Genomic DNA, 25,379 nt, shown 5'->3' on the forward strand with positions numbered 1-25,379 from the left:
GGTCAGCTCAGTCTATAATGCATGCCTGGTACAATATTTTCACATCAGAAATGGGAAATTAAATCCAGCCAAGTGGAGTGCTGACTGTACCACCATCTCTGAGTTCTGTGCCAAGTTTAAGAGGCGGTCCCTAAGAGTATTTGTCCCAACACTGTATACATATGAATATTTGTTTTGGTTTCTTTTTGGATGGTTTAACACGTAGGCTTTCGCGTAAATATATAATATTTACGTGATCTAACCCAAAAAAAACCTTTATTATGGTTGTTTTGGGATGTATGCTCATTTGCATGCAAATTGTGTAAAAATGTACTTTCATAAAATGGTCTTTCACATAACTTCATCCAAATCCATGTGCAATGTATTTAGTAAATGCAACAGTGTGATATCTGATGCACATCCGACGAATATATATTCAGGATTTGTAATTTCAAAAGTATTTTGTTTGTCAAAAGTGTAACCGTGTTCCACGTTCTGTTGTGCACCAGATGAAAGAACACCTTTCGAAAGGCCACAGGCCATCGGCAAGTGAAGGAATGGCACAAGTGATGAGAAATCTCTTTGATTCATCTCACCTGAAGCACATGTACAGCGGAGACTTGCTCGTCTCAGTAGATATTTTAAAGAACGTTACAGAGGCATTTAAGACTGCCAGTTACAATCCATCTTCAGAGGATGTCCAGGTGACCTTAAATTATATATATAAAGTATATATTTATATGTACAGGTATATACACACACTATGTGATGATTAGTATTGCATTTTTTTTAAACGTAATGTTTCCAAGGTTATATTTCCCTTCCCGATAGTCTAATGGGTATATATTCTGTTTTATTCTCAGAACTACGCTCAAATTTTTAGCAACCTGCTCTCAGAAGAACACAAAGAAAAGTGGGATGATGCACAGCAGGTGGGTTTTTAATAATGCTTCTAAAATATATTTCTGTATTAATGATTAGCAGATAATTTAAATGTGATTGCGGTAAATTAAATATGTTTCTTGACACTTAATCGGGGGGCGGCGGGGGGGGCATTTCTGTCACTTGACTAAATCCATCATCCATATACAGCACATATACACAGTAAAGCAGAGTGGTTCCTGCAGGAATCATATTTCATTCATATTATCCTACCCTGGACAATTCCTGTAGGATTCACGATTGGCAGGATGGGTATCATGAGAATTTGCCAGCTCTGTATGTATATTGAATTTCTTTCACACCATATGTAGCCAACCAAGCTAATGGGAGCTCTAATACAAAATATTAGTTTGTGTTTCTATGTGTAGTTGAACACGTAAAAACGTGCACTCAAAAGTGATGACTAATCATATTATATTCTGTTATATATTCATATTAAAGCAAACTATTCAGTGGAATATTTTTGCTCACACCAACACAACATGATTTCATATTTTAGCACACCGTTTTGCATGCAATTGTTTGAACAAAAAAAATGATTCTTGAAATGTCAGTCAATATACAAGTCATTTAGTAAATTTTAGACACTTTGATTCAGTTATGAATCATGCAATTGTAGGAACCAACGATTGAAGTCACCAATGGCTGTGCCATTGAAATCCCACTGCTACCCCATTGTCCATACTCTTTGGTTATTTCGATAAAGTCACGTAGGTGTAAAAATAAAAGAAAAAATAGAAATAGATAAATCACGACGTTTCGATTGCAACACAAGCATTCATCATCAGGTGTGACATCAGGTGTGATTGCTTGTGTTGCAATCGAAACGTCGTGATTTATTTATTTCTTTGTATTTTCATTTAATTGTTTCACCTACGTGACTTTACCCAAAGAACCAAAGAGTATGGATCCTTACAGTCACGAAATCTTCAAATCTAGAATACCCCAATGTCACTAAGAACATTGAACACCAGTGATTGAAAATCGACAGCGGCGTTATCACATACCTCTAACCTTGAGTGAAATGAGTTAATTGGGAATGAATCCATGAGGAAATACAAAAAAGTAGTTATTTATCAAATGTGTGAATGTTTACATCGTACTGTCTGCATTTCAGCTATACCCTGCGTCATTGGACTTAATGAAAATTGTGGAGAACTTCATTCATATTGTGGGAGCTGGCATAAAGTCAGTGCATACATCATACCTCATCACGGAAAACATAGGTCGGTTCAGCAAGAATCTATTATTGTCATTATTTCTACCCCGTGATTAGAAATCAATTATGCTGCCTTGTGAATAGAAACCTGGATAGTAACTTCAGAGCAGTAACTGCAATGAGGTTGACAAACTTGCTGTGATACAGACCACTTTGTTACCGATGTCTTGCATACATTTGGAACATTTTAAAATAGCTGATATGTGAGCAGTTGTTCAGGGGAAAGGTAGCAAATTAACACTTAAATTATAAAAATGGATACATGATGATAGAGAAGGATAAAGTAAAATAATATATATATAATAAAACAATGAGGAACTGTGGTATTCGATTATAGGAAGACACATTTAGAAACATGCATTTAGATTGAATGCATTTAGAGTGTTTGGCTGCTATAAATGTCCACGTGATAAGCCACTTTGTTGAGCTATCGTTTTTGTTGTCAGGTCGCTTCTGAAAAAAAGAGCTACAGAGTTCAGTGTGCCTTACCTGATAAATAAAAAAATATATATATTTGTTTAGTTTGAACACTCCGACTGTTCACGTTAAAATGTGTGTGCATTTAGTCAATGGCTTCGAACACCAATTGATACGCTGTCGGCCCAATCCCGCTGCACAGTTATCAGCATCCGCAAGCTGTTCATCATGGAGGAAACGGCCGACATAACGTTTCCGGTGAAGGCGAGGAGAGGCATGGTGGAGTGGGCACGCAACACCGAAGACAAAGTGACCATCTCGAAAGCGACCCTGTCATCATTCACATCAGGTAAGCTCATTGCCTGAAGCGCACCTCCCCGCACCCGACGACCTCCACTCCGGCACACAAGGCCTTCTGTCAGAATGCCTCCGCTGCCTTCTCTGCTGCTGATCGCTTGGACTAGAACTCCCTTCCATCGACTGTAGACACGAGTATTCTCCCTCTCTTTAAGTCCAAGTTTAAGCCTGGAACGGTAGGCCAAAGTTGGGCAACATTGGTCCAACGGTTCTATCCACTTGCTAACGTAGGCCCAAAATTTGTATGTTTACTTGGTAACGACTCCACCTCCACAAATGCCTTCTCATCCCCAAACTCCCTCTCCAATGTAAAATAATCTGAATGAAAAAAATGTCTCACGTTTCCAAAACCGCACAGTGTGCACATTCCCCTTAACCCTTTCTCATTCCGATGACGTATGTGTACGCCATAGAAACGTGTACATCATCGGAATGGAACCGGAAGAAAAACTTTTTTTAAATAACGTTATCGCTACCAAGATTCCCACAATACCATGCGGGAGGGCTTGTTGCCCAATTTGGCACCAACTATCATAGAGTGTGGTCATGTGGCTACAGTTCTCTGCATTGAGGACAATATCTTTAAAAGGAACGACGCTGTCCCTGTCTAAATAAAAATATGCTGACCGCTTGCATGTTCTGAGATTTAGCGGTGAACAGGACTCATCCTGCAACTTGCAGTCGTTTCGAAATGGGAAAGGGTTAAGTATACACACAGCCTTGATATTTGGTCATTTTTTAGATGCTTGGTGAATCCTAACTGTTATTAGTCGTGTAGTGCACACACTGCATGGACAAGAGTCGCACCAAATGTAATGTTTTCAGCCCAAATAGAGTGCACATCAGTCAAGTTGAACATAGCATAGTGGTTCAAAGAAAGCAGAGGTGAATCCCGCAGAATATTTGATTCCACTTTAATATGTGCATTCCCAACCAATAACACGATCAATGAAGAGTTGGCTCCCTGATACAGAAACACGGTGTGACATTCATCCCTTTCAGCAGACCTGAACTAGTGGTGGGAATTTAACATTTCGACGATGGTAGGCTGCCTCTTACACCATTGGAACCTCATTTGCCAGTAAAAAATATGATAATTGGTTTTTTACTCTTCTATCTGGCAACAAAACTGACACCTTTTTTTTACAAGGAGTCATGTTTGCATAGACCACAATACCTGCAGCCATAATGCAAACAAAAAACATAACTCTGATAATATATGCACTGTCCTTGAAGTTGATTGGTCCACACCCGAGACAGCTTTCCTTAGAGCCTAGTCTCACATGGGTTGGACCAGATGATGACAAACGGTCCACCTTTCAAGGACAGTGCATACATTATCAGAGCTATGCTTTTTGTTTGCATTATGGTTGCAGGTATTGTGGTCTATGCAAACATGACTCCTTGTAAAAAAGGTGTCAGTTTTGTTGCCAGATAGAAGGGTAAAAAAACAATTATCAGGCTGCCTCTTCTTAGAGCAACCACTTCTGAATCCCAGCAAAGTGCTTCTCATTTGATCAATGGAAAAAATGTAACTCATGCGTGCTCTTTAACTCAGAACCTGTGACTGCAAGTTGAGCATCGTTCCCACATTATTTGTCTGACTCAAATAATGGTAACTACAAATGAAATATCCAAGCAGTGGCATGGCCTAATAACCCAACTGTTGGGTAATGTTAAGGTATTAACTTAATTTAAACTTTTGGGTTTTAATCCCTTTATAATTTGTTGAGGATTACATCTCAAAACATTTGTCTGGAAGACAACACGTACGAAATGTGTTCCACAAGATAACAAAAAAGTTTCCTCCTGCCACAATAGCAAGATTGATGCTGCATTTCAATTTACAGGGCAGCTAAACGAGAGCATGGGCACGAACAATAATAGACAATTATAAAGGTTTCAAGAATGATACTAAATATAGGAACGCTTGCTTTTCATATCCATGGTGTTGATTGCTTGTTATTTTCAAGCCTGGGCCTTGGGCATTTTTACATATATATAAATAAAATATTTCTACCGAAGAAAGGAAATGTCAAAACACGTTCCAATTAGTAACGTAATGGAAACGTTATATGTAGAATCTCAATCACAAATGTTGCTTGAACATCTTCTACTTGAGCACTTGTGGAATTACTATCTAAATTAAGCTCTCCATCATGAAGTGATAAGCTTCACAATTAATACATAACATCTCCTGCTCCATGCAAACTGGGGTGGCATGCGCTTGCAGTGGAATCGGGGGCCTGCGCTCGGGGTGTGGGGCGAGCCCCGCATCGCCAAATGTCCCTCTGGTCTCTCACTCAAGTTCACTCCCCTTCGCAGTCTGATCACTGTTATGGTGCCCCCCCCCCACTACACGACAGCTCTGCTGATACCCCACCCTTCCCCCCACTATCCGAGAGGAGCTGCTGCGCTGGCCTAGTTAAGATGTGATAAGAGGCACGAGTCGCAGCATGGGCCTTGTTGGAGGTGGTGGATTGTGGACGTCGGAAAAAACTGTCAGCCTACTCCACCCAACATGGCGCCGTGGTGGAGAGATGTTAACGACCTCGTCTGGTATGGACGAGGTGGTAGGCTCGATCCCGTATATTTAGAGTTTGCATGTTCTCCCAGTGGTTGCTTGGGTTTTTCTCCGGGTCCTCAGGGTTTTCCATCCACATTTAGAAGCATGCGTTTAAAGTATTTGGCTGCTACACATTTCCACATGACACTACATTGAGCTGTCATTTGTGGCCAGGTCACTTCTGAAAAAGAGATATATAGTTCAGTGGGCCTTACCTGGTAAAATAAAAATAGGTAAATAGGTTATAAGTACAATCCCTCATCCTCCCGTCTAATAACATTCTCTCCTTGCTCACATCGAATCTTCAGTCTGGATATAATTCAAAAGTAGTTTAGTTGACTGATGAGGCTATGCTCAGTTAATTGCTCCAGTCACTTTCTTGCCATTGTTCATTCTCGTCTCACCCTTATATTGCAACTGCCAAAGTTGTAATTCTGGAGTTCATGCAATGAGTGCAGTCCTCCCTGTCTGCTTTGCATTTTTGGCTGCATGATCTGTGTTCAATAAATTGTATTAAAACACCCATTTTAATAAAACGAATTATTTGGTGACGCCGTATTGGCAGTGGTGCACAAGCTAGATTTAACAAAAATAATAACTCAACACACTCACAAACAGCACTGCCTCAAGATAAATGAGGTGTTGTTGAGCAGTGTGTGGATTTTTCTAATTTTAATAAAATGTATCTCCATACCCAAACACAATGGGGCAGCGCTTATCTGAATTGCTGGCCTCAAGCGAGTGAAGGAAATTCCACATTTCCATGGCAGGGTACAGACGCCCCATTAGGGTGGCCACTTGTGACGTCACTCAAAGTGATTTTCACCTCTTTGAACCTAACGGGATAGTGAGATAAATCGATATCCAACATGGTTTTGAGCTCATCTTCTTGGTTCTTTCGGTAAAGTCACATAGAAGGGAAATAATAAAATAATAAAAAATTTACATAATAAAATACAATTCTCACGACGTTTCGGCCACAACACAAGCAGCCGTCCTCAGGTGAAGAACAGGGCTGTCGGAAAGACAGCGTCCGAACACATTACTCGAAAGACAACGTCCGGACGCTGTCTTTCCGACAGCCCTGTTCTTCACCTGAGGATGGCTGCTTGCGTTGTGGCCGAAACGTCGTGAGAATTGTATTTTATTATGTAAATGTTTTATTATTTAATTATTTCCCTTCTACGTGACTTTACCAAAAGAACCAAGAAGATGAATCCCTGCAGTCACGAAAGCTTTAAATAGAAATGGTTTTGAGCTTCTAACCTTTTGATTGTGAGCCAGGTGTTCTGTCACATTACCATCCAGCAGATTGGACAAGGCAGTTTCGTTGTCTGTGATGTGTAGTGATGATAATTCACTGCACATGTGTTGATGCCCCTTTAGTTACTGTCAGGACCCTTTTGTTGCAAGGGCTATGACTGACATGTGAATCACTAAATATTTTGCCACAATATAATCGAATCCTATGTGAAAATTAAGGCAAAGACTCATCCGTTCACGAGATTCAAGTGGACATGTGATGCAGAGTTCAAATGGGCAATGATTGATTTAGAACAAAAGGGAGAGAAAAGCAATTTTTGTACGGTTGTGAAAAGTAGGGATTTGAGATAGCTTTAGCTTGATAATTATATAATCATCTTCTTGGTTCTTTCGGTAAAGTCACGTAGAAGGGAAGTAATAAAATAATAAAAATAAATACTTCCCTTCTACGTGACTTTACCGAAAGAACCAAGAAGATGAATCCCTGCAGTCACGAAAGCTTTAAATCGAAATTATATAATCATCATTTCACACTCATAATGCTACAAGTTGAAGTCCCTGTCAGAGGTTTGTTCAGGCGTAGCAGTCTATTCTGCACAAATTCACGTGTATGCATGTTGCTTCCATCATGCAAAACGATTACGAAAAGTTGGTGCTGACTTTAAAACAGGTTTGTGTTGCTAAAACGATGCAGGAAGCATCAGATTGGATGCAAGCACACACGTGAATAAAAATATAAAGAAGATGTGAATGAGGATTACGATGACGACAATTGTGTTCATGATGATGATGACGACAGTGATAAGGATGATGACAATTATGTTCATGGTGATAGTGATGATGATGAATATGTTGATTATGGTGTGAATGATGATAACGATGATAACAAATATGATTTCTCTGTTACCACTTTTGCTGCTACTGATGCTAACGAAGATGCAGATTATTATCCATGTCACGATGCTCTATTCGCTCATAGTATATATAAATGAGGGCCAGTGAGTAGGGTTATTGCAAACAGTTGAGAGGAGGGAGGTTTTTTTTCTGAATGTGTATGAAAGATAAGGGAGCCAAGCAAACAGGATAATATAATACAATAACATTGACAAGCAAATATGGGACAGAATAAGTCAATCACCGGAAAGGGATAGGACATCTTAAGTGTGCACAACCAAAGAGAGAGATCCAGAGAGATCCAGGGGACAACAGAGGAGTTACCTACTATCAAGTGGAAGTTGACTGAAAGTATCAATAGACGTGCCAATAGAAGTGTCAATAAAAGCCAATGGAAGTCGTTGTTCCTGGAAGAGGGCAGAGTGAGACCTCCCGAGCAATTAACCTTCCTGCCAGCAGTGACTGGCAGGGATTAAAGGTGTAAATGATTGCCTGTCGAAGCGTACATGAGATGACATTACTATTGTTGGAGAAAGCACCTTGTTGGTGAGATGCTTACTTACCAATAATTGTTTAGATTTTAAGTCTAAATCCCAACCGGCATAATGAATACATTTCCATAATGAGGGGAGTAAAGAGAGATGACATAAAATGGGTAGGTACTGCTCAATCGATAAACGATGTTAAACACCGTGAGTGTGACCTCTTCGTCGGTCCAGGTATTGTATTGTCTAGCTGAACCCTGTCTCATGCCCATACATAAGATCATGCATACAGATGTAAAACACATTACTCGTTGCTTTGTGATTAATAAAAAAAATAGCAATTCGAGTGTGCAATACAACAATACCTAAGATTGCATCTACTAATGCCACAGCATGTGCCAGGATAACTATATCCCTAACAGGCCATTGGTTCACATTTAACCTCATCAACAAATGTTGTGGTCACTGCTTTCCCATCTGCGTCATCGCATTGCTGTGACATCAATGCAATTTTGGTAACGTTTCTGTGCAGCTTATCCGGCAAACACACACTTAATCTGAATTTCATCCCATAACAGACTCTATATCCGCTTACAACCCTTCTTCTTAGTGTGGTGACAGACAATTATTTAGGGCAGCCAGCAATTGTGAACAAATGCATGCAGTCTCAGATGACATTCTTCGTGTTTTTTTCTTAACTGCTGTAAATGCCCAATGGGAACGAAAGACAAACAAAACAGCTGCCTGTTTGCATCCCGATAATTTCTTGAAAGGGTAGCCAAAGGATTGTCCATGCCTCTCGTTTGTGAGTTCAATGGCGCTAATAATGCCTTGCCTCCGCAACTGATACAGTGTACAAAGCCTTAGATAGAGTGCTCCCTGAGCAGGTCCACTTTGTTTATTCCATGATCTTATCCATACACAAAGCATCCTAGCGGAGGCTCACGTCTTGAAGAGTGACACAGTTTCTTTCTTTTTTTGGGCCAACGTCGGACACAGTGGCAATGCAACAACATCACCGCTTTATGAGATGCTCATGCCACAGTAGCCAGCACTTACCTATCCCAATATTTGGCCACGTAATTGTTTTTGTTAGATGCAATGTTATTGTTACATCACGCTTCACGTTTGAATAAGAACTCGATGTGGATTATCACTTGACAAGAATACGATATCATGGCGTGAACAAGCATAATCTATTAATGTATACATAATGTCATACTTTAGAAAAGTTAACTTCTCGTTACATTCAGATATGACTCATTCTCGAAAAGCCAGTGAGTAAAAATACGTCTGGAGATGTGCGTTATAGCTGACAACACTTTTGCAACTGCGAACTTCATGCAATGTATTGTAATGGAAAGTTGTTGAAAAAAGGAACATGAAAAGAATACTCAAAAGAAAAAATATAAAAAAAACATGTATATTTGAACGAAGTACAGCCTAATAGCAATGTGAGCTTGTGAAGAAATGTCATCCTATTAGTCAATTAAAGCATTTATGATCATTGTCCCGTACCCCCCAACCGAGCCGAGATCCCTGCCTCGTGATGGTTTGCCTTTCTGAGGACGGACACTCGGCTGCAATGGGTAGGAAAGGGCAAATGTTGGCAACTGGAGATAGAAGGGCAAGGAAAGTGCAACAAAATGTGCTGAGGCAGTGTGGAAATGAATTGCCCATATTTGCTACGTTTGGGCTCAGTTTTTGGCTCAGGTTGAGCTCAATCTGGGCATCAGCATCACAGTGGGATCCTTTTGAAACATATTGTGGAAATGTGGGATAAGTCTTGGTTAAACTAGCCCTTTATCACAGCGCTGCATGCAATTAGGCGCAACACACACATCCAAACACCATTTTAATCCCTCCAGTTCGCACAGCCCCATCAAGTCGAACTCCCCCACTCCCATTCGCATTTCATATGAGATGTGCCTTTTTTGAATGTTACAATGGAAATATTACTAATCTTCCTACCATTTTCAATTAAAATTTGCCGTTTAAAGGCGGGACTTTTTATTAATCTAATTTAAGCAGCTCTCACGGAGGAATGAAATTCACGATCCTTAACAATTTGACATGTTCTTTTGTTTTTGCGTAGTGGTTGTAACATTGCATTCATGTTGAAATTGGTGTTCCCTTATCTATTGTCATGTGCTCATTAGGCATGCAGGAGTCAGCAGTTGTTGGGAATGTGCTTTATAAGACGCTCGGAAGCATTCTTCCACCTCCAAGGTTAGTACATATATCGGTGCTAGTAAAGTATTCCTCCGTTAAAATCGTACAAGAGAAATCAATGTGTGTGTACGGAGTTATGGTGTGGTTGAGGGGACGGAAATGCAGCGGTTAGCATGCTGCACTACCAACCAGTGACCCGAGTTCATTCCCGCTCACGGCCAACACCATTGACAATTTATTTCTGAACCAGTCCTGGGCCTCCCCTACATTGGCTCAGCCTCATATGAGTACCTGGTATGATGTGCAAACATCTCCACGAAGGAGGCAAAGGCGGTCGGATATGGTTCTGGCAACCCACCCCTTCATATACTGTTCTGGCCTTTATAGGTGCCCGGTAACAGCACTTTCCCAGATAGTCAGTTGAGGCTATAATGAGGATCTGTATCCTTTTGTGTAGTCAAGCACTTTGCTCTAAAGTTTAAACCCTGAAACCTGGTTTGGATTTTTAGGCCACAGAAAACATGAGTGGCGAATAGTACTCAAACCTTTCCTTTGTTTTCAATTGGTTAAGTCGACTTTACACGACCACTCAAAATTATTATTCGCGTAATTGCGGAAAATATAAAGAACATATATACTCGTGGAACAAGAGTGGCCGGGTATGGTGTTGGTCACACATCTCCTTGTGTGTCATGCTGTCCTTAATAGGTGCTCACTAACAACAATTGACTCTACACCCTATTGGGCTAAACAGGATATATGTCATTTGTATGTGTAGTTGCATGTGCGTGTGTTTCCGTGTGTACACATAATTACAACCAACATTTAATTAAACAACCGAAAGTAGCATGATGTTTTAATTGTTCATTGGGTATTCGAACACGGAACATTATACTGTGCAATCCCCCCCCCCCCACTGTGTTTACAATAATTCCTATGCGATACGCGTTGCCATGGCATTACGGTGGTTATTGTACTTGCCACTGAGCCACTTTGCAATGGCTCAATCGTTTGATTCCTACTGCTGATTGCCTGTGCTATGCGGAATTGCCAGAGCATCCGATGACTGTGCAGGGGATATTGAGATCACAGGCCAGAACAGACAATCATGTACATTTGGTATGATCCAAATAAGAAACTCTAAATTAACTAAAAACGAAAGCTGTATCAACATTTGTAACATTTGTATGTTCACTACTAATCTTCTATGATTGTAAATCTAAGTATTGAGAAATGATTATTAAAAAATTAAATATTGCGATGTGTATACATAGTAATTTAGACGATATTACAATGTGGCATATACAGTGTTAAGTGAACATGTATATACAGCATGCGGGGTAGTTGGAGCGATAGCGTGTGGGTGGCGCGGATGTGCAGCGGTTCAGGCTCTGCGCTACAAATCCAGCGACCCGAGTTCGAGTCCCTCTCACGGCCAAACTAGTGAGGACTATCTGAACCAGTTCTAGGCCTCCCCTAGGTCGACTCAGCCTCAAATTAATACCTGGTGCAATATGTAAAGATCACTACTCGGGAGACGAAGGCGACCAGGTGTGGTGCTAGCCACCCCACTCCCTTCGTATGCAATGTCGGCATTCATAGGTGCTCACTATAACAGCACTTGCCCCAACAGTCTGGTAAAGGCTATATCGGGGATCTTTGTCTTATACAGCACACGATATGCATGTGTATAATATGTACTTTAACTTTAAATAGCATATAGATTCATTAAATTCGAAAACTATGTGTCCCTGCTTCAAAGTCAATGTAGTTCTGTGAACCAGTCTCACCATAGGACAACCACTATTATATGTGCATGATTTGGTAGGTATTTTATCCAAGTAATAATGATGATGGACCGAATCATCCCGTGACAAACATTTTAATTAATGTAATATAAATCACTTTTAGTTTTTATTCACATGGAATTTTTTCCACTTGACATTCAAAAACATATTTTCAACATGACAAATGTATAGCTGTTTATGTTTTGAAGAAAAAATACCATACAAATCACAGGTTTATCAAATGCCCGCGTCTGACAAGCTGCCGCTTCACTATCCCTCCACAGGAATGCGAGTGCTATAAACTCACGGGTAATTTCCGTTACCGTGAGCCCGACAATGAAAACCATTACCCCTCCAATTGAAATTGTGTTCTCACATCTACTGAACGTAAGTACAAAATATCAACAACAACAAATCTGGAAAATGCACGTGCATATGCATGCATTGGCTCTTGCAAGAGCCATCATATTTCAAGTTTGAGATCGTAAGGCATGTGCTGCAATATACATATGCTTGTTTGGATCTGTCTTATTTTTCACAAATCGGAAATGTGTTTATAACACATTCATTTGAGCTTAGATGAACATTTAAGGAAGTGAGAGCATCTCCTACGCAAGTCAGTGCCGGTGTGTGCACCTCATCATGTGACCTATTGTCAGTTGTCAAAATTCCACTCATTCATATACAGTGACAACCACCTCATGCATTGCCTGGTAATCATCATCATCATGAACAGCCATTGCCTTGAAAGAGATTTCAAAACTGTGTACGTGTCCAGCCCTTTTTCAACCAACTGCTGGATGAGGGCCTCCCTCCACTGCGCAGCCCATTGGGTGTTATTTAACCATACTTCACCATGATGGTCAGTGGACGTTTTGGCGAAGGCGGTGAGCATAGACATGAAAGCAGGGGATCGCTCGGACCTTCCTAGAGGCCTGGGGCAGAATGCTAAATGGGGGCTCACATATTCAATAGCAACAATAAAAACAGGCCCGGTGTAGGTTTCTGCTTTTTGTAAGTCCTGGACACACTGCCTCTTTTGCCCCCCCACCACACCTCAACCCTAGATGACCCTGTATGCAAGCATACAAGTGCAGTACAACAACGAATGTTGGTACACTTCCCACCACATAGCCCCACAGCCAGATGACAACACTTGTGTGCCTGATGGGCATCCATACATGCACTTTACAATCTCAAACGTGCGTATCTTTGGAGATCAGACAAACATTGGGCACATTCCGGGTGATTTCTTCATAAGCTTCAAGACTATCATCCGTAAATTCAACGTTATTTCAGTTTATAGTAAGTGCCAGCTCATACACACAGATTAAAATACTCAAATAGGATTACCCTTACACAAGCAGGGACTTAGTAAAACAAGTCTCATAGACTTAATTTAGTAGAGTTTTTAAGTCGACGGATTTCTACTTATTTACTTACACATCTCAATGAAAACTCTGTCCCTAGAATAGCAGCGACAATGTTTTTCCTCTCCCAAAAAAACTATCTGAAATTCCTATGGTATGACGAGGCAGTCTCATCAGCAAAAAAACTTAACACATTTGTCACAAAAACTGCCTTATAAATTTTTCATATAACAGGTGACATTTTTGAACAATTCTTCATCGCACATAAATAGAGAGCCCAAAGACACAGAGTTAATACGGGTTTGAGACTGCACATTATACTATGGGACATGACGATAATTTATACATATATAAACTCCTACTGGCAATGGGCAGAGCGAGTATACATGAGATCAGCTAACAGTATGAAAAAATAAGAATCGTTTTTACCCTTTCTGGCAATAAAACTAGGCCCTAAAGAAGGCTGTCTCTGGTAATCAGTTTCAAAGGTAAAAATATAGTCTCAGAGTAGGTTTGTTTGCATGTTGACCACAAGTACGTGTGGTTAATGCAGAATTGATTACTTGAAAAAGGTTTATATTTAGTGTTTGAACACCTGAACACATGTTTTAATGCCAGAAAGGGTCAAACCTATTCTTATTTTTTCATACCTTGATACTGGCAAAAAGGTCCCAGTTAACAGTGTTGGTGCAGCTCATTTGAACATCTGCCTTTGGAGGTTTAACACAAGGGTACATTGCACAACTGATTGTGAGTCTTGGGAAATTGTTGGTCCTATGCGTTTTTTTTTCATAATTTAGTACAAAAAGTAGAATTGTATCCTTTGTCAAAAGATTTGTTAGCAGTCATCTAATTTTCTGTACATTTCAAATACCATAGCAGGAGAAGTCTATGCACATCATGAACAAAGAATAGAAACATTCAGATGCAGATATAACAACACGAAAATGTGTCCTCACAAACAGCAAGAAGGCACAGCTCCCATCATGCCTTGCAGTCACGTCATGGGATTACCTTAGTGCATGTACAATGCTCTCAGCATTGTCCAGCCTTTTCTGTTGTGATGTTATCATCATTACGGAGAGTGTTAGATTTTAAATATTCATACATGGATTCCATTTTCTGGCCTCAAATACATGTTGTTTTTAATAGTAAAATCCTAAACTTGAATATATGAGCACAAAGTATATATGTTTAGGCTCTGCACATAAGCTATGTATTATAATTATTATCTTGACTTTCTGTAGTATTATATCAGTGTTTTAATATATATGATGAGCACAACCAGAGCAATAATCACGTAACATTATGCATGTGTGAGTTATCTCGTGGTTTGTGCCATTTCATGCAGATATAACAAAGCCAAATTCTCTATATATCGCCTTTCCCCTTCTGCTAGCAATCACTGTCTGCCATCTGTTTTAATAATAATGTTGTCCACATAATTGCACACATGACTGGTCATTGTGTATTTAAAAACTAAGATTTATGGCATACCTCTTTAATGCATTTCAATTTGTGATGATTCATGATTCCGGTTTACTCGCAAAACTTAGTTGCGTATAATTGTGTCCCTCAATCATTGTTTTTGTTCAGCAACCTCATTGTTCATCTCTTCTCTATGCTCATTTTTTAATGGGACTTTGAATCCTTATCAGGCTCTTACATTGTTTGAATAAACACGTCATTGTAATGAAAATATGACTTACATTTTATTTTAAATCACGACACATTGGCTACATGCTCAAACAACCCCAAAAACACCGTGAGCTAACGTTAGACATTCCACGCGACTATGGCAGAATACATTTTGTCCAGAGGATGCTAAGGCTACCCTTATTAAAATATTGCTCTGAGACACGAAGGGATATTGCTGCGGTTTTGTATGTAAATAACTTGACTGACACCCGGGCACATTCTGTATTGTTCACAGGTGACGTCCAATTCGTTTTGCGTAATTTGGAACAGTACAAAAAAGTAAGTGCGAACGCGAGCACCTGCAAACAACCCATGATTTTGAATGATTTACACCACGGTACCGAGTGACCAATTTGGGAAGTTGCACCACTTACACGTGTAATTCGGAGCTTTCCAGAGTGTAGCCGTCAAGGGGATAAAAACCTGTTTATTTTAAGATTGTTGTGCTTTATTTCTGGAAAAAAGATATTTAAGTAATTACGGATATGCATTTTGAGACGATATGATCTTTAAATGAGGCAATTAAGTCACTTTTGGACTTCATCGGCCAGCACTTGTGGTAGACCCATAGATCAAACTGTCATCCTTGGCTTTAAAATGAAGGCAAGCGAATCAGCACCAGCATATCCTGGACAGCCAATTACTTTTAATGCATTTCATATAAGCTTTGAAAGTAAAACTAATCACGTCTGCTTACTGCGAAATCAAAATAAGGATATAATTAGGAAAACTAAAACAGTCTTTATCACAACAATCATTGGCACATTTGAATGACGCTTTTAAACATTTTACTTTTGAATTATAGAATCATATATGTATGCATGCATAAGAGAATGAAAAGGTTACCCCTATAACATCAACAGATTGTTGGGACAAGTGTGGTTAGCGAGCACCTATGAAGGCCGGCACAGTACACGAGGGGGAGTGTGGGTATCACCACGCCTGGCCACTTTTTCTCCCTAGTGGCGATGTTTACACACCACACCAGGTACTCATTTGATGATGAATCAACCTAGGAGAAGACCAGGACTGGTTCGGATAATTGTCACTGGTGTAATGCAGTGCATACATGCAAAAAGACAATAAAAAAATATCCCCCGTGTTGCTTAAACAGAAGATTGGGCAAGTGCTGTTCGCGAGCACCTATGAAGGCCAGCATGGCACACGAGGGAGCGGGTGGCCAGCATCGTGCCCGGCCGCCTTTGTCTCCCTAGGGGCGATGTTTATATATCGCACCAGGTGGTCATTAAAAGTTTAATATACCTTTTGAGACCAATTTTAACTGCAAAAACGACTTGCCACTGAATACAACTCACGTCACTACGAATTACACTGCAGTGCACTAACCACTGTACCATATAGTCACACGTGTCCATACCGACGGCTTCACTTAACTGACATGGGTTTTGTTGGAACACCATTAAATAGACAAATGGATCCGGCATGGATGTAAAGATGAGCATTGTTGTGAAGTCCAGTCTTGTTCACTCTGCTAATTATTTGTAAAAGTCAATGGTTATATTAAGTGGAGGACATTTAATATAATCATGGACTTTTACAAATAATCAGTCAAAATCCTGGTCATCGTTTATCCAGGGTCAATGAAATTATTACCACTTTGTGGGAAGTCAGCAGTGGTCATCCTATGGACACTACTGACCCAGTCATGAGAAAGTGGAAACTAAACCACCAGCTAAGAGCCACCAATATAGATGAGCACTGCCTCATTGCTCATTTGGGTGAAGTATCAGTTTCACTTTAGGCTATATATATTTGTGCAATGCATTGCATATGCTGTGGGAAACAGAACTCAAGCTATATAATTTCAAATCCAAGTCAATAAATAAAATAATAATGACGATAACCAAAAAACTACAAATTAGAGCAGCATTGACAAGCACGGCCAATACAGATGCGTTTTTCTGTCAGTAGCAAATGCTAATGTGCTGTGTTTGTAAAATGTGTAAATCTCCCTAAAGGGAGTGCGATCGGTCAATACCCTGTCGGCAGATTAACGCGATGAACCGGCTGCAGGGGAAGCCTTTGCGTCAAAACAAAGTGACATACTGTAGGGCACGGCCCTCGTGAATGTCTACCCAGGGGCAGGGTTAAAGGTGGTCAATATGCGGCTGCGATCGTGGTACAGATGTGGTGGGTGGTAAAACAACAACAAAAAGCCGCCCGAATCAGAACCGTCCTCCCTCGCGCAATGGTTAAAACTCGCATATCATCCCAGCGAATGCACTCAGGATGCTGTCACATGGCTCTGTGGATACGTGGGCTGACGTCCACTCGCATCACATCGACATACATGTGTAGTTATTTAATTAACAATGCCCCCTCGTGTGTCTGCTGCTCTAACTGCGCGAAAGGCACGCGTATAAAAAGAAAACTAGGGCACGGAAATGGCTTTCCATCCCTGCTCGCAAAAGCCATCGATGGCAGTGACGGCTTTACGGCGCATGCCGAATAATGCCCTCTGCAAAGGAATTAGTATGCATGTTGAGCATTTCGCGATTGAATCGTGCGTGCCGTTCTCAACGTCGGCGGCCAGATCAGGAATCGACTATCGGGGCAAGTCAAACCGCGTTAGGAAGGTGTGGTATCAAGAAGCTGGTCCCCAGAGAGCCACAGTTATCACTGCTGCCATGCTTCATTAAGCACAGTTCTGCGCCGTAGCTCTTATTCTAACAGCGTGCTGCCAAGCTGTGTAGGTCAATGCCTTGAAGAAAACATTTTAAATCTTGTGTAAAATGGGGAATGTGCGACGGGCACATTGTAAATGTTGTTACTCGTCAAGATGCTTATATTAATTATCTTTAGTGTAGTAAAAAAAACATGTATGTTAATATGACTCGGTGATAATTATTTTATTTTGTTTATATTTGCATACATTTGTGCACACAATCATACTCGATCAAGCACATTCGGCCACGATGACTTGTGTGTTAGAGCAGCGAATATGTGCTGTTCAGGTCAAATACCCAACAGTACACATCGGTATAGCCACGGGCAATGTGACAGCATTTGCAGGATGATGTTTAGATGAGTATAGAATGTTCTGTCTAGCGTTTTATAGGTCGCATCTCCTAGGAATATCCATGTATGCTAATGCATCGAGCCTCCATAGATGGATGAATACTCGATACAAACAAAGAAAACATAATTTACAAAAAAAAATAATTCATTAAAACAAATAGATAATAATAAATTGTCAATATTTGCAGCCAATTTTTTTTATCTGGTTTGTTGTTTTTTCCCCCCCATTACATCTAGTCATCTGTTTGTATTCGACGAGCTGAATTATTGAAAAAGAAAATGTCCTTGGAACATTTCGTGAAAAGTGTGCATGCATCTGCAACCACACGCAATGATGCATTTCTATCATTGCATTATTTTGCAAGCGTGCATAGATATACAAACAACAACAAAAGACAAAGTCTCTCCAGTTAGCCCAAAATACTGAAGTGGCAAGCATTCTTAGGGAGTGCTTATTACGGGTGACACAACACACAACAAAGTGATGTAGCCATCTGTGTTTCCCCAGTGCTGATGTGTACACACCAAATACTATTTAGGGCTGAGTTGACCTTGGAGAAGTCAAGGACAGATTTAGAAACGACTTTCCACTGATATTGTACATTGCCAGGAATTAAACCCGGGTGGCTGGGATCGATGTGCAGTGCGCGAACCAATACACAACTGCTTCCATCTGCACACATACCTACACATCCGCGCCACTTGCATATGGATGAATCCCAAGTACATATGATATATCTCATTTTCTATACACACTACAACATGAAATACATATACACGGATTATTATTTGGTTATTTCGGTTAAGTCACGTCTAAAAATAAGATAATAAATTAAAATTTAATTTATTATTTTATTTTTAGACGTGATAATAATTCCTGCAGTCACGAAAGCTCCAAATTAAGATATACACGGATACTGTACAACTCGATATTAAAATTGGAGAAAAAATTGACACGTCGCTACTGCCCCTGCCGAGTAATAAATCTACGTTGTACGTTCACATCCGGGCTGTCTGTGCGCCCACATCCCACCATCCCCACTCACCTAACTCACCCCAATGCCCCCCATCTCTCCAACAACCGCCAACCCTCTCCTGCTTTAAACTTCCATTCACCTTCCACCACACACCAACCCACTCCACATCTCACATCTCATCTGCCCCCTCCTGCCACCCCATCCCATCCCATCTTCTCCCTCCCATCTTTCTCACCCCATCGTGACTGGACCCCCCTCCTCCCACCCACCCTCCGACTCTCCATCCCCCTCCTGGTCCCACCGCGTCACCCCCACCACCACCACCACTTTCCTCCCACCGCCTCCCGTTCTATGCGGGGCGGCAGCGGCGAGGGGAGCTGGAGCGAGAGGGGCTGCCGAGCCGCGATCAGCGACGCAGCTCACACGCGCTGCCTGTGCGAACGCGCCTCCGCTTTCGCCATTTTAGCGCCGCTCTCCGACGAGCAGGTACGTGCCGCGCGCCTCCTCGTCGATGCGCATCCGCGCACCCTGTCGCTACCCACAACACCACCGCCAGCTCTCAGCACTTCCTCGCTCGTATTCCATGTGCGCCTTCCCCCCCCCCCGTGCCGTTCTTCACCGAGCGCGCTCTTCTTCGTCCACTTCCAGCTGAGCGCATTTAAAAAAAGAAGCCGAAATGCCCCGCGCTTGTCAAACCGTGGGTGGGCTCTGCTTGCAGGACGGACGCGACAGTTAATGAGTTTGTTTATTCGCGTATGTTATTTTCAGCTGTTGTTGTTGTTGCTGGTTTTTGCACAATGCAGTGTACGTAACTATACATGCATGACAAATGAATGTGCATATGTGTATCAGTGTTGTGTTTGCTTTATATTATAATTGGTAGTGTTTGAATGGTTCTTTGAGTATATATCGTGCGTTAAGACGCTGGTTTAATTTTCTCGCACTCATGGAATTCATGTATTCACGCGCACATGATATAAATGTATCTGCGTCCATGTGAATGCAAACATGATCAATCTGTACATGTCAGCCGAATGTGTGCCTGGTCACGGTGAATGATGGAAACCGACACAACCATCACAAGATACAACTGCGATTATTAGTGCTATTAAAAAAAACACACATGCAACGGGATTGATTGACGGTGTTGGCCGTGCAGCTGCACTGACCACATCTGCGACGAAGCGTATCGCTGCTGTGGAAAAATCTCGTGCCGGCCACTCTCGCGCGGAGCGAGTGACATCGGCTGGCTTGCTCGCAGTTGTATTTTGATTTGCGAACGGCACAATTCATCACGATTTGTTTTACTTTTACTCGCATCCCCGCTTTGATTTGAAGCATAGCTTGCAAAGGCTTCGGCCGTGGCCTTAATTACCCCCGGTGACAACATGTGCATCGGTTTAATAAAACAAAGGCTGCCCGATGCCGTTGGTTGTGGCACAGATTGGGATGCGAGCCGCGCGGCTAATTATTTTGACGGAAGCGACCGTGCAGCCTCTATTGTCATGCGCGATTATTGACACTCGAAAAGGGAAATTTAATCCCCCCCCCTTTTTCGCTCTCTCATTTATAATTCCTGCGCCCATCCTCCTCTCGCCAGGACAATGCAATACATACTGACACGGTTTCAAGTGAGCTCCGTGTAAATCAGATGTGGAATTGTGTATGCCACGCAACTCATAGTCTGACTGACAACACGTCCGAAGTTAAATGCATTTAAAGTAATGATTTTCTGACCTGGTTTTTTTTTGAGGGGGGGGTTTGGGTTTACTCAAGCAACACTTGGTTACAAGGAGAGCTGCTTTGAATGTGGCTATGATGCGCATTCTGCTTCAATTATGCGACGTGTTCCCACGTCCTCTGAACCGTGCAAGTGATAGTAGCAACGTGGCTCGTTAATTTCCAATCTGTGCGCCGTTTAATAGGCAGATGCATGGCGTAATTAGACCCCCCAAAAAAAGGAAATGGGGGTGTGGGGCAATGATAAAGAATGCCATATCCTGCACGTGGAAGCAGTTACACTAATTCAAATGGACACATTCATTTGCCCACCCATTTACACCTATAACCTCTGTGTATTGTGGCGTGTGACAATTGCCTATGCGTGATGTGTACATGCGCAGATTTTGTCCGTGTGCTCTCGCACAATCATTTTGCCATCCAATTCTTCGCTTCCAATCCCCCCCCCCCCCCTCGAGAAACTAAATTTTTTTTACTTGGCCTCTTCTGAAATTCTGATTGAATGCCCTTAACCTTTCCCACTGACTTTCATTTGTTTTCTCGATGCTCAGAGAAGAGAACGTCATTTTTTGCGCGACTCTCTTTTCTCCCTAATTAGACACATGACCAAACGTCTGCCTCAAATTGCCATCGCGTATGCAATATGCACTTCCCTGCGCATTTTAATTATCAACGTTGACATTGTTTTAATAAATGCGGTCATCCTTGGGAATTGGAGCACAGGCAGAACCGAATTTGTTTATGGCCAGGAGGGTAATGCATCATCCACTGGAGGCGACACCATTGTCAGCAATAGTGCATGCAGTTGGAGCACACCAACCTGTGATGTCCGCATGTAGACATTTGAATGGCAAGAGGAATGATTTCTTAGTGGCGATAGTGTTTCTTGTTCACCCACACACATTTAGCATACCCAGCTGATAAGCAGGGGTAGGACAATGTATCAATCAATTATATTGATTCAAATGCTCCCAATATATGCGTGGAATTGTGTGTATAAGAATAGTTTTATTTATATATCATGCAGCCACTAGAGGCCCTAACATTCATCAAATCGTAATAAAGAAGAATCGATTCTTGAATCAAATGACAACTTTGAAAGCTGGAAGTTAATCAAATTGGTTATCGAATTGGGGTGAGTCATTCTAAGCGCTACTGATAACCTAACCATTGTGTAATAGACAGGGTTTGTACACGTTTCAATATTTAGCTTCGAGTGGAATTATATCCAGACCCAAATAGGAGGGGCTCATCTCCATTGGTGGACTTGAGCGTGTGGTGTGAAAAAAAACTCCACATTCCTATGGCATGAGATAATGTCCACATAAAATTTGACACAACACATCTACGCCTCTATATAAGGAACGAGACAGTAAGACTTCTCCACAGATCTGGCTGTCGCCTGATGAAGCTAGTTGTAATTACTGGCGAAACGTCGTACTCCTATGGTAAATGTTGTGGCTTGGCTCTCCGACAAACCGGTGTGCTGTACTAGTGACCAATTGGCACGTTCTGTTTACGTGATAACCCTTACTAGTTGGCTGTGTCGGGTGGTGGCGGGTTTTAACGACACATTTATCTATTTACGCAATCTAACCCAAAAACCTCTATTATGGATAAGATTTGAAGTTCGTTTAACCCAGCCGGTCACAGGAAGAAGGCTCCCCTTGACTCTGTTTCTGTCCAATTTGAAACAAAACTCGGCCATAGCGTTGGCCAAACAAGCAAATGTAGGACTTTTCCGAAAGCTTTCAAACTTCGAAGGAATACATTAAGGACGATTGTCATTCGGGTTTAATTTCCCACTCAATATTATCCAAACAAATCGAGACTGGATTGGAGTAGGTATTTTTGGCATAGGGTACTACCACTACTGTTAGACCAAAAGGTATGCTGATACCTAATTATTCTATATTTGAGTACCCTATTTTATTACATTCCTATGAACAGGTAAAAATCACACAATAATGTAAAGTGGATGAGGTGTGCCAAAGGAATTTCCAGAACAGTATTCTGGACTGTTCGGCTGAAATTAAGCACTGATTATGAGTGTTGAAGTAAATTCCCACTCAGCGGTGGTTTGAGATAGCCATAGCTGGGAAATGACCTTCATGGTGTCTGTAAGCTGACCATATGGCTACGATGTTAACATCAATTACTGATTGAGGCTTTCTAAATTTATATCAGTCAGTGACTCAATGACTCAATTTACACTGTTAACCATGGTATATGGCCATTAAAATAATCTTCTATATGAAAAAAAATCCTATTTAAAGCCAATTTCTTTTTTATATAGATTATGGTGCCAGTCATTAACTTGTTTGTAATGAAATCTTGATGAAGGCAAATAACAGGAATAAATTACGCATGCCCATTGTTTTGTCAGTAATTGATCAAATTCGCTATTTTTGAGGTTGGGTGATGGTCAAGAATAGTGATGGAGTGACAGCCAAGGTACGGGATGCATCCTAGAGGGCCGCCAACCGAGGAGATGGAGTGATTAAATTAGCTTGTGTTTAGGTGCTGGGTGAATTGTCCCATCGCAGATTAATGAGAGATGGCGACAGTTTGCGGAGGTTTTCTTCTCGCAGTGAGTTGATCATGGCTGCTGCTGCTGCTGCTGATAATGATAAATAAATTAAACATGGATTTATTTTGCTATATTACTGCAGCATTAGAATGGTCTTCTCCTTCAGAATGGCATCACAGGATATTTATCATCAGCTTGACAGCAAGGCACCGCGATGTGACTGGGAAGACATTACTGCCGCAGAAATCGAACCGGGGAGGCCTTGCAAACTGACCCAGCAGTGGGTGTACCACGCGACCGGTGATTTAGTTGTCAAATTATAATTCACGAACGTGCAAAAGGTACTCATTGTGTACCGAGTCAGACGCAACATAATACGCACCTGCTTGCAGAGATAACTTGATTAAGTACAGGCAAGGATATGATGTGCTGTTAGTCTAGAGTTATTTTTAGCCAATCATGCCAACCATTTAATATAATCAGACATGGCACGTGTAAATATGTTTTTTTAATTCTCCAGTGATGGTATTTACTGAAAATCACATATAAATGAAAGTCCATTGTGATGCATTGAGACATAGCCCTCCCGTTAATGCACCAATGGAATGTGTGATCGCAGATTTTTCAATGACGTGATCCACATTTAAAGGAATTGGGGTATAAAATGGTTGCACTGAGGAATTTCAAATATGATTTGCAACAGGTGAGTTTAGTTGCCTCAGATTATTCGCACATTGTAATTACCAGCGTAGAATAGCAGGAGGTAATTTCTTGACAAAGTGTTAAAGTGCCAAAGTACCTATTAAAGTGCAGGCCATGAAGTTTCATCAGGAACACCATATGAAGCCACTTGAACCTAAGGCAGCCATTATCACCACTGCATCATTGTGTTTCAGTGTGAATTACCAATGTGAGGATCGCATTTCATTGTTATCTATGTTTAACTGTATCTATTTATCTGTATGTGTGGGGAGCAGTGGCGCAGTGGTTAGTGCACTGCGCTAAGAACCCGGCGACCCGAGTTAGATCACCACTCATGGCCAGTAACAGCGGCATCTATTTGAACTGGTCCTGGGCAGTTTGACATCCATTTGCACTGGGGAGGAAAAAGGCATTCAGACATATACATGTATATATACTATATAAATATGTATTGCTGACCAAACCTGACCTACACATTGTGTGCTTTGTTGGCCCAATAGGTGTTCACGAGTAATGCATTCTCATACAATCTCTGAGGCTGTCATCTCTGCATTAGCGCATTCACTCGTTCCAAAATAATTGGCATAGCAATTGTGCGGTGAATAGTATGCAAAAAAACACATGAGGCATGGCACCCAATGAGATAGGAATTTCCGTTCCGTGGGACAATACACGTTGGCATTGGCAGATGCGGCTTCTATCTCACAGTGTGAATTGTTAAACGATACGTGAGCATTGCGTCCTGCGTGATGCTGTATTTTCAACAACATTCTGCTCAGTACAATGGTGCAACGTTTTTTGAAGGTCGAGCATTGTTGTATCTCTGAGGAAAAAAACTGGGCAAAATAAAAAAATAGCTTTTATTTTCAATAATCAACCGAACTGCACCTCATGAAGTGAAGCGGTGGTCATAGCAGTTGCTATGGACTCATTGTTCGAATCATTACCATGGCTAGCGTATGCATGTGTGTGTATGTTGAACTTCTTTCGCACTGTACGTAGCCATCTGTGCTAATCGGAGGTGCAAGGGAAGGACAACAGACAAAACAGAGTTTTACATTTAGATGGATAGCTGAACCGGTTCTCAGCTCCCCCCTCCCACCCTTTACCATACTGATTATGATCCCCTTATATTTTGTCCGCCATATATTCGTTGCGTGCGGTTGCACTTCATTTTGCGCGCGGTTGCACTTTATTTTGTGAGTCGGTGTTCGTCGCTGAGGTCATGACGACAGGTCTCTC

The 25,379-nt window shown here is 41.3% G+C and overlaps 1 protein-coding gene across 1 annotated transcript in view; it reads left to right on the forward strand.

The window, feature by feature from the left end:
- The window catches only part of LOC144722257 (adhesion G protein-coupled receptor B3-like), a 94,662-nt gene that overhangs the window by 34,755 nt on the left and 34,528 nt on the right, over positions 1-25,379 (forward strand). Inside the window, exons 8-15 of the mRNA XM_078600350.1 lie at positions 489-683; positions 843-911; positions 2,039-2,147; positions 2,760-2,906; positions 10,282-10,351; positions 12,366-12,468; positions 12,741-12,847; positions 19,081-19,651. Coding sequence (XP_078456476.1) covers positions 489-683; positions 843-911; positions 2,039-2,147; positions 2,760-2,906; positions 10,282-10,351; positions 12,366-12,468; positions 12,741-12,847; positions 19,081-19,651 — 1,371 coding nt within the window. The remainder of the gene's footprint in view (positions 1-488; positions 684-842; positions 912-2,038; positions 2,148-2,759; positions 2,907-10,281; positions 10,352-12,365; positions 12,469-12,740; positions 12,848-19,080; positions 19,652-25,379) is intronic.

This window comes from Lampetra planeri, chromosome 14 (genome assembly GCF_965212315.1).
Source record: "Lampetra planeri chromosome 14, kcLamPlan1.2.h2, whole genome shotgun sequence".
NCBI lineage: Eukaryota > Metazoa > Chordata > Hyperoartia > Petromyzontiformes > Petromyzontidae > Lampetra > Lampetra planeri.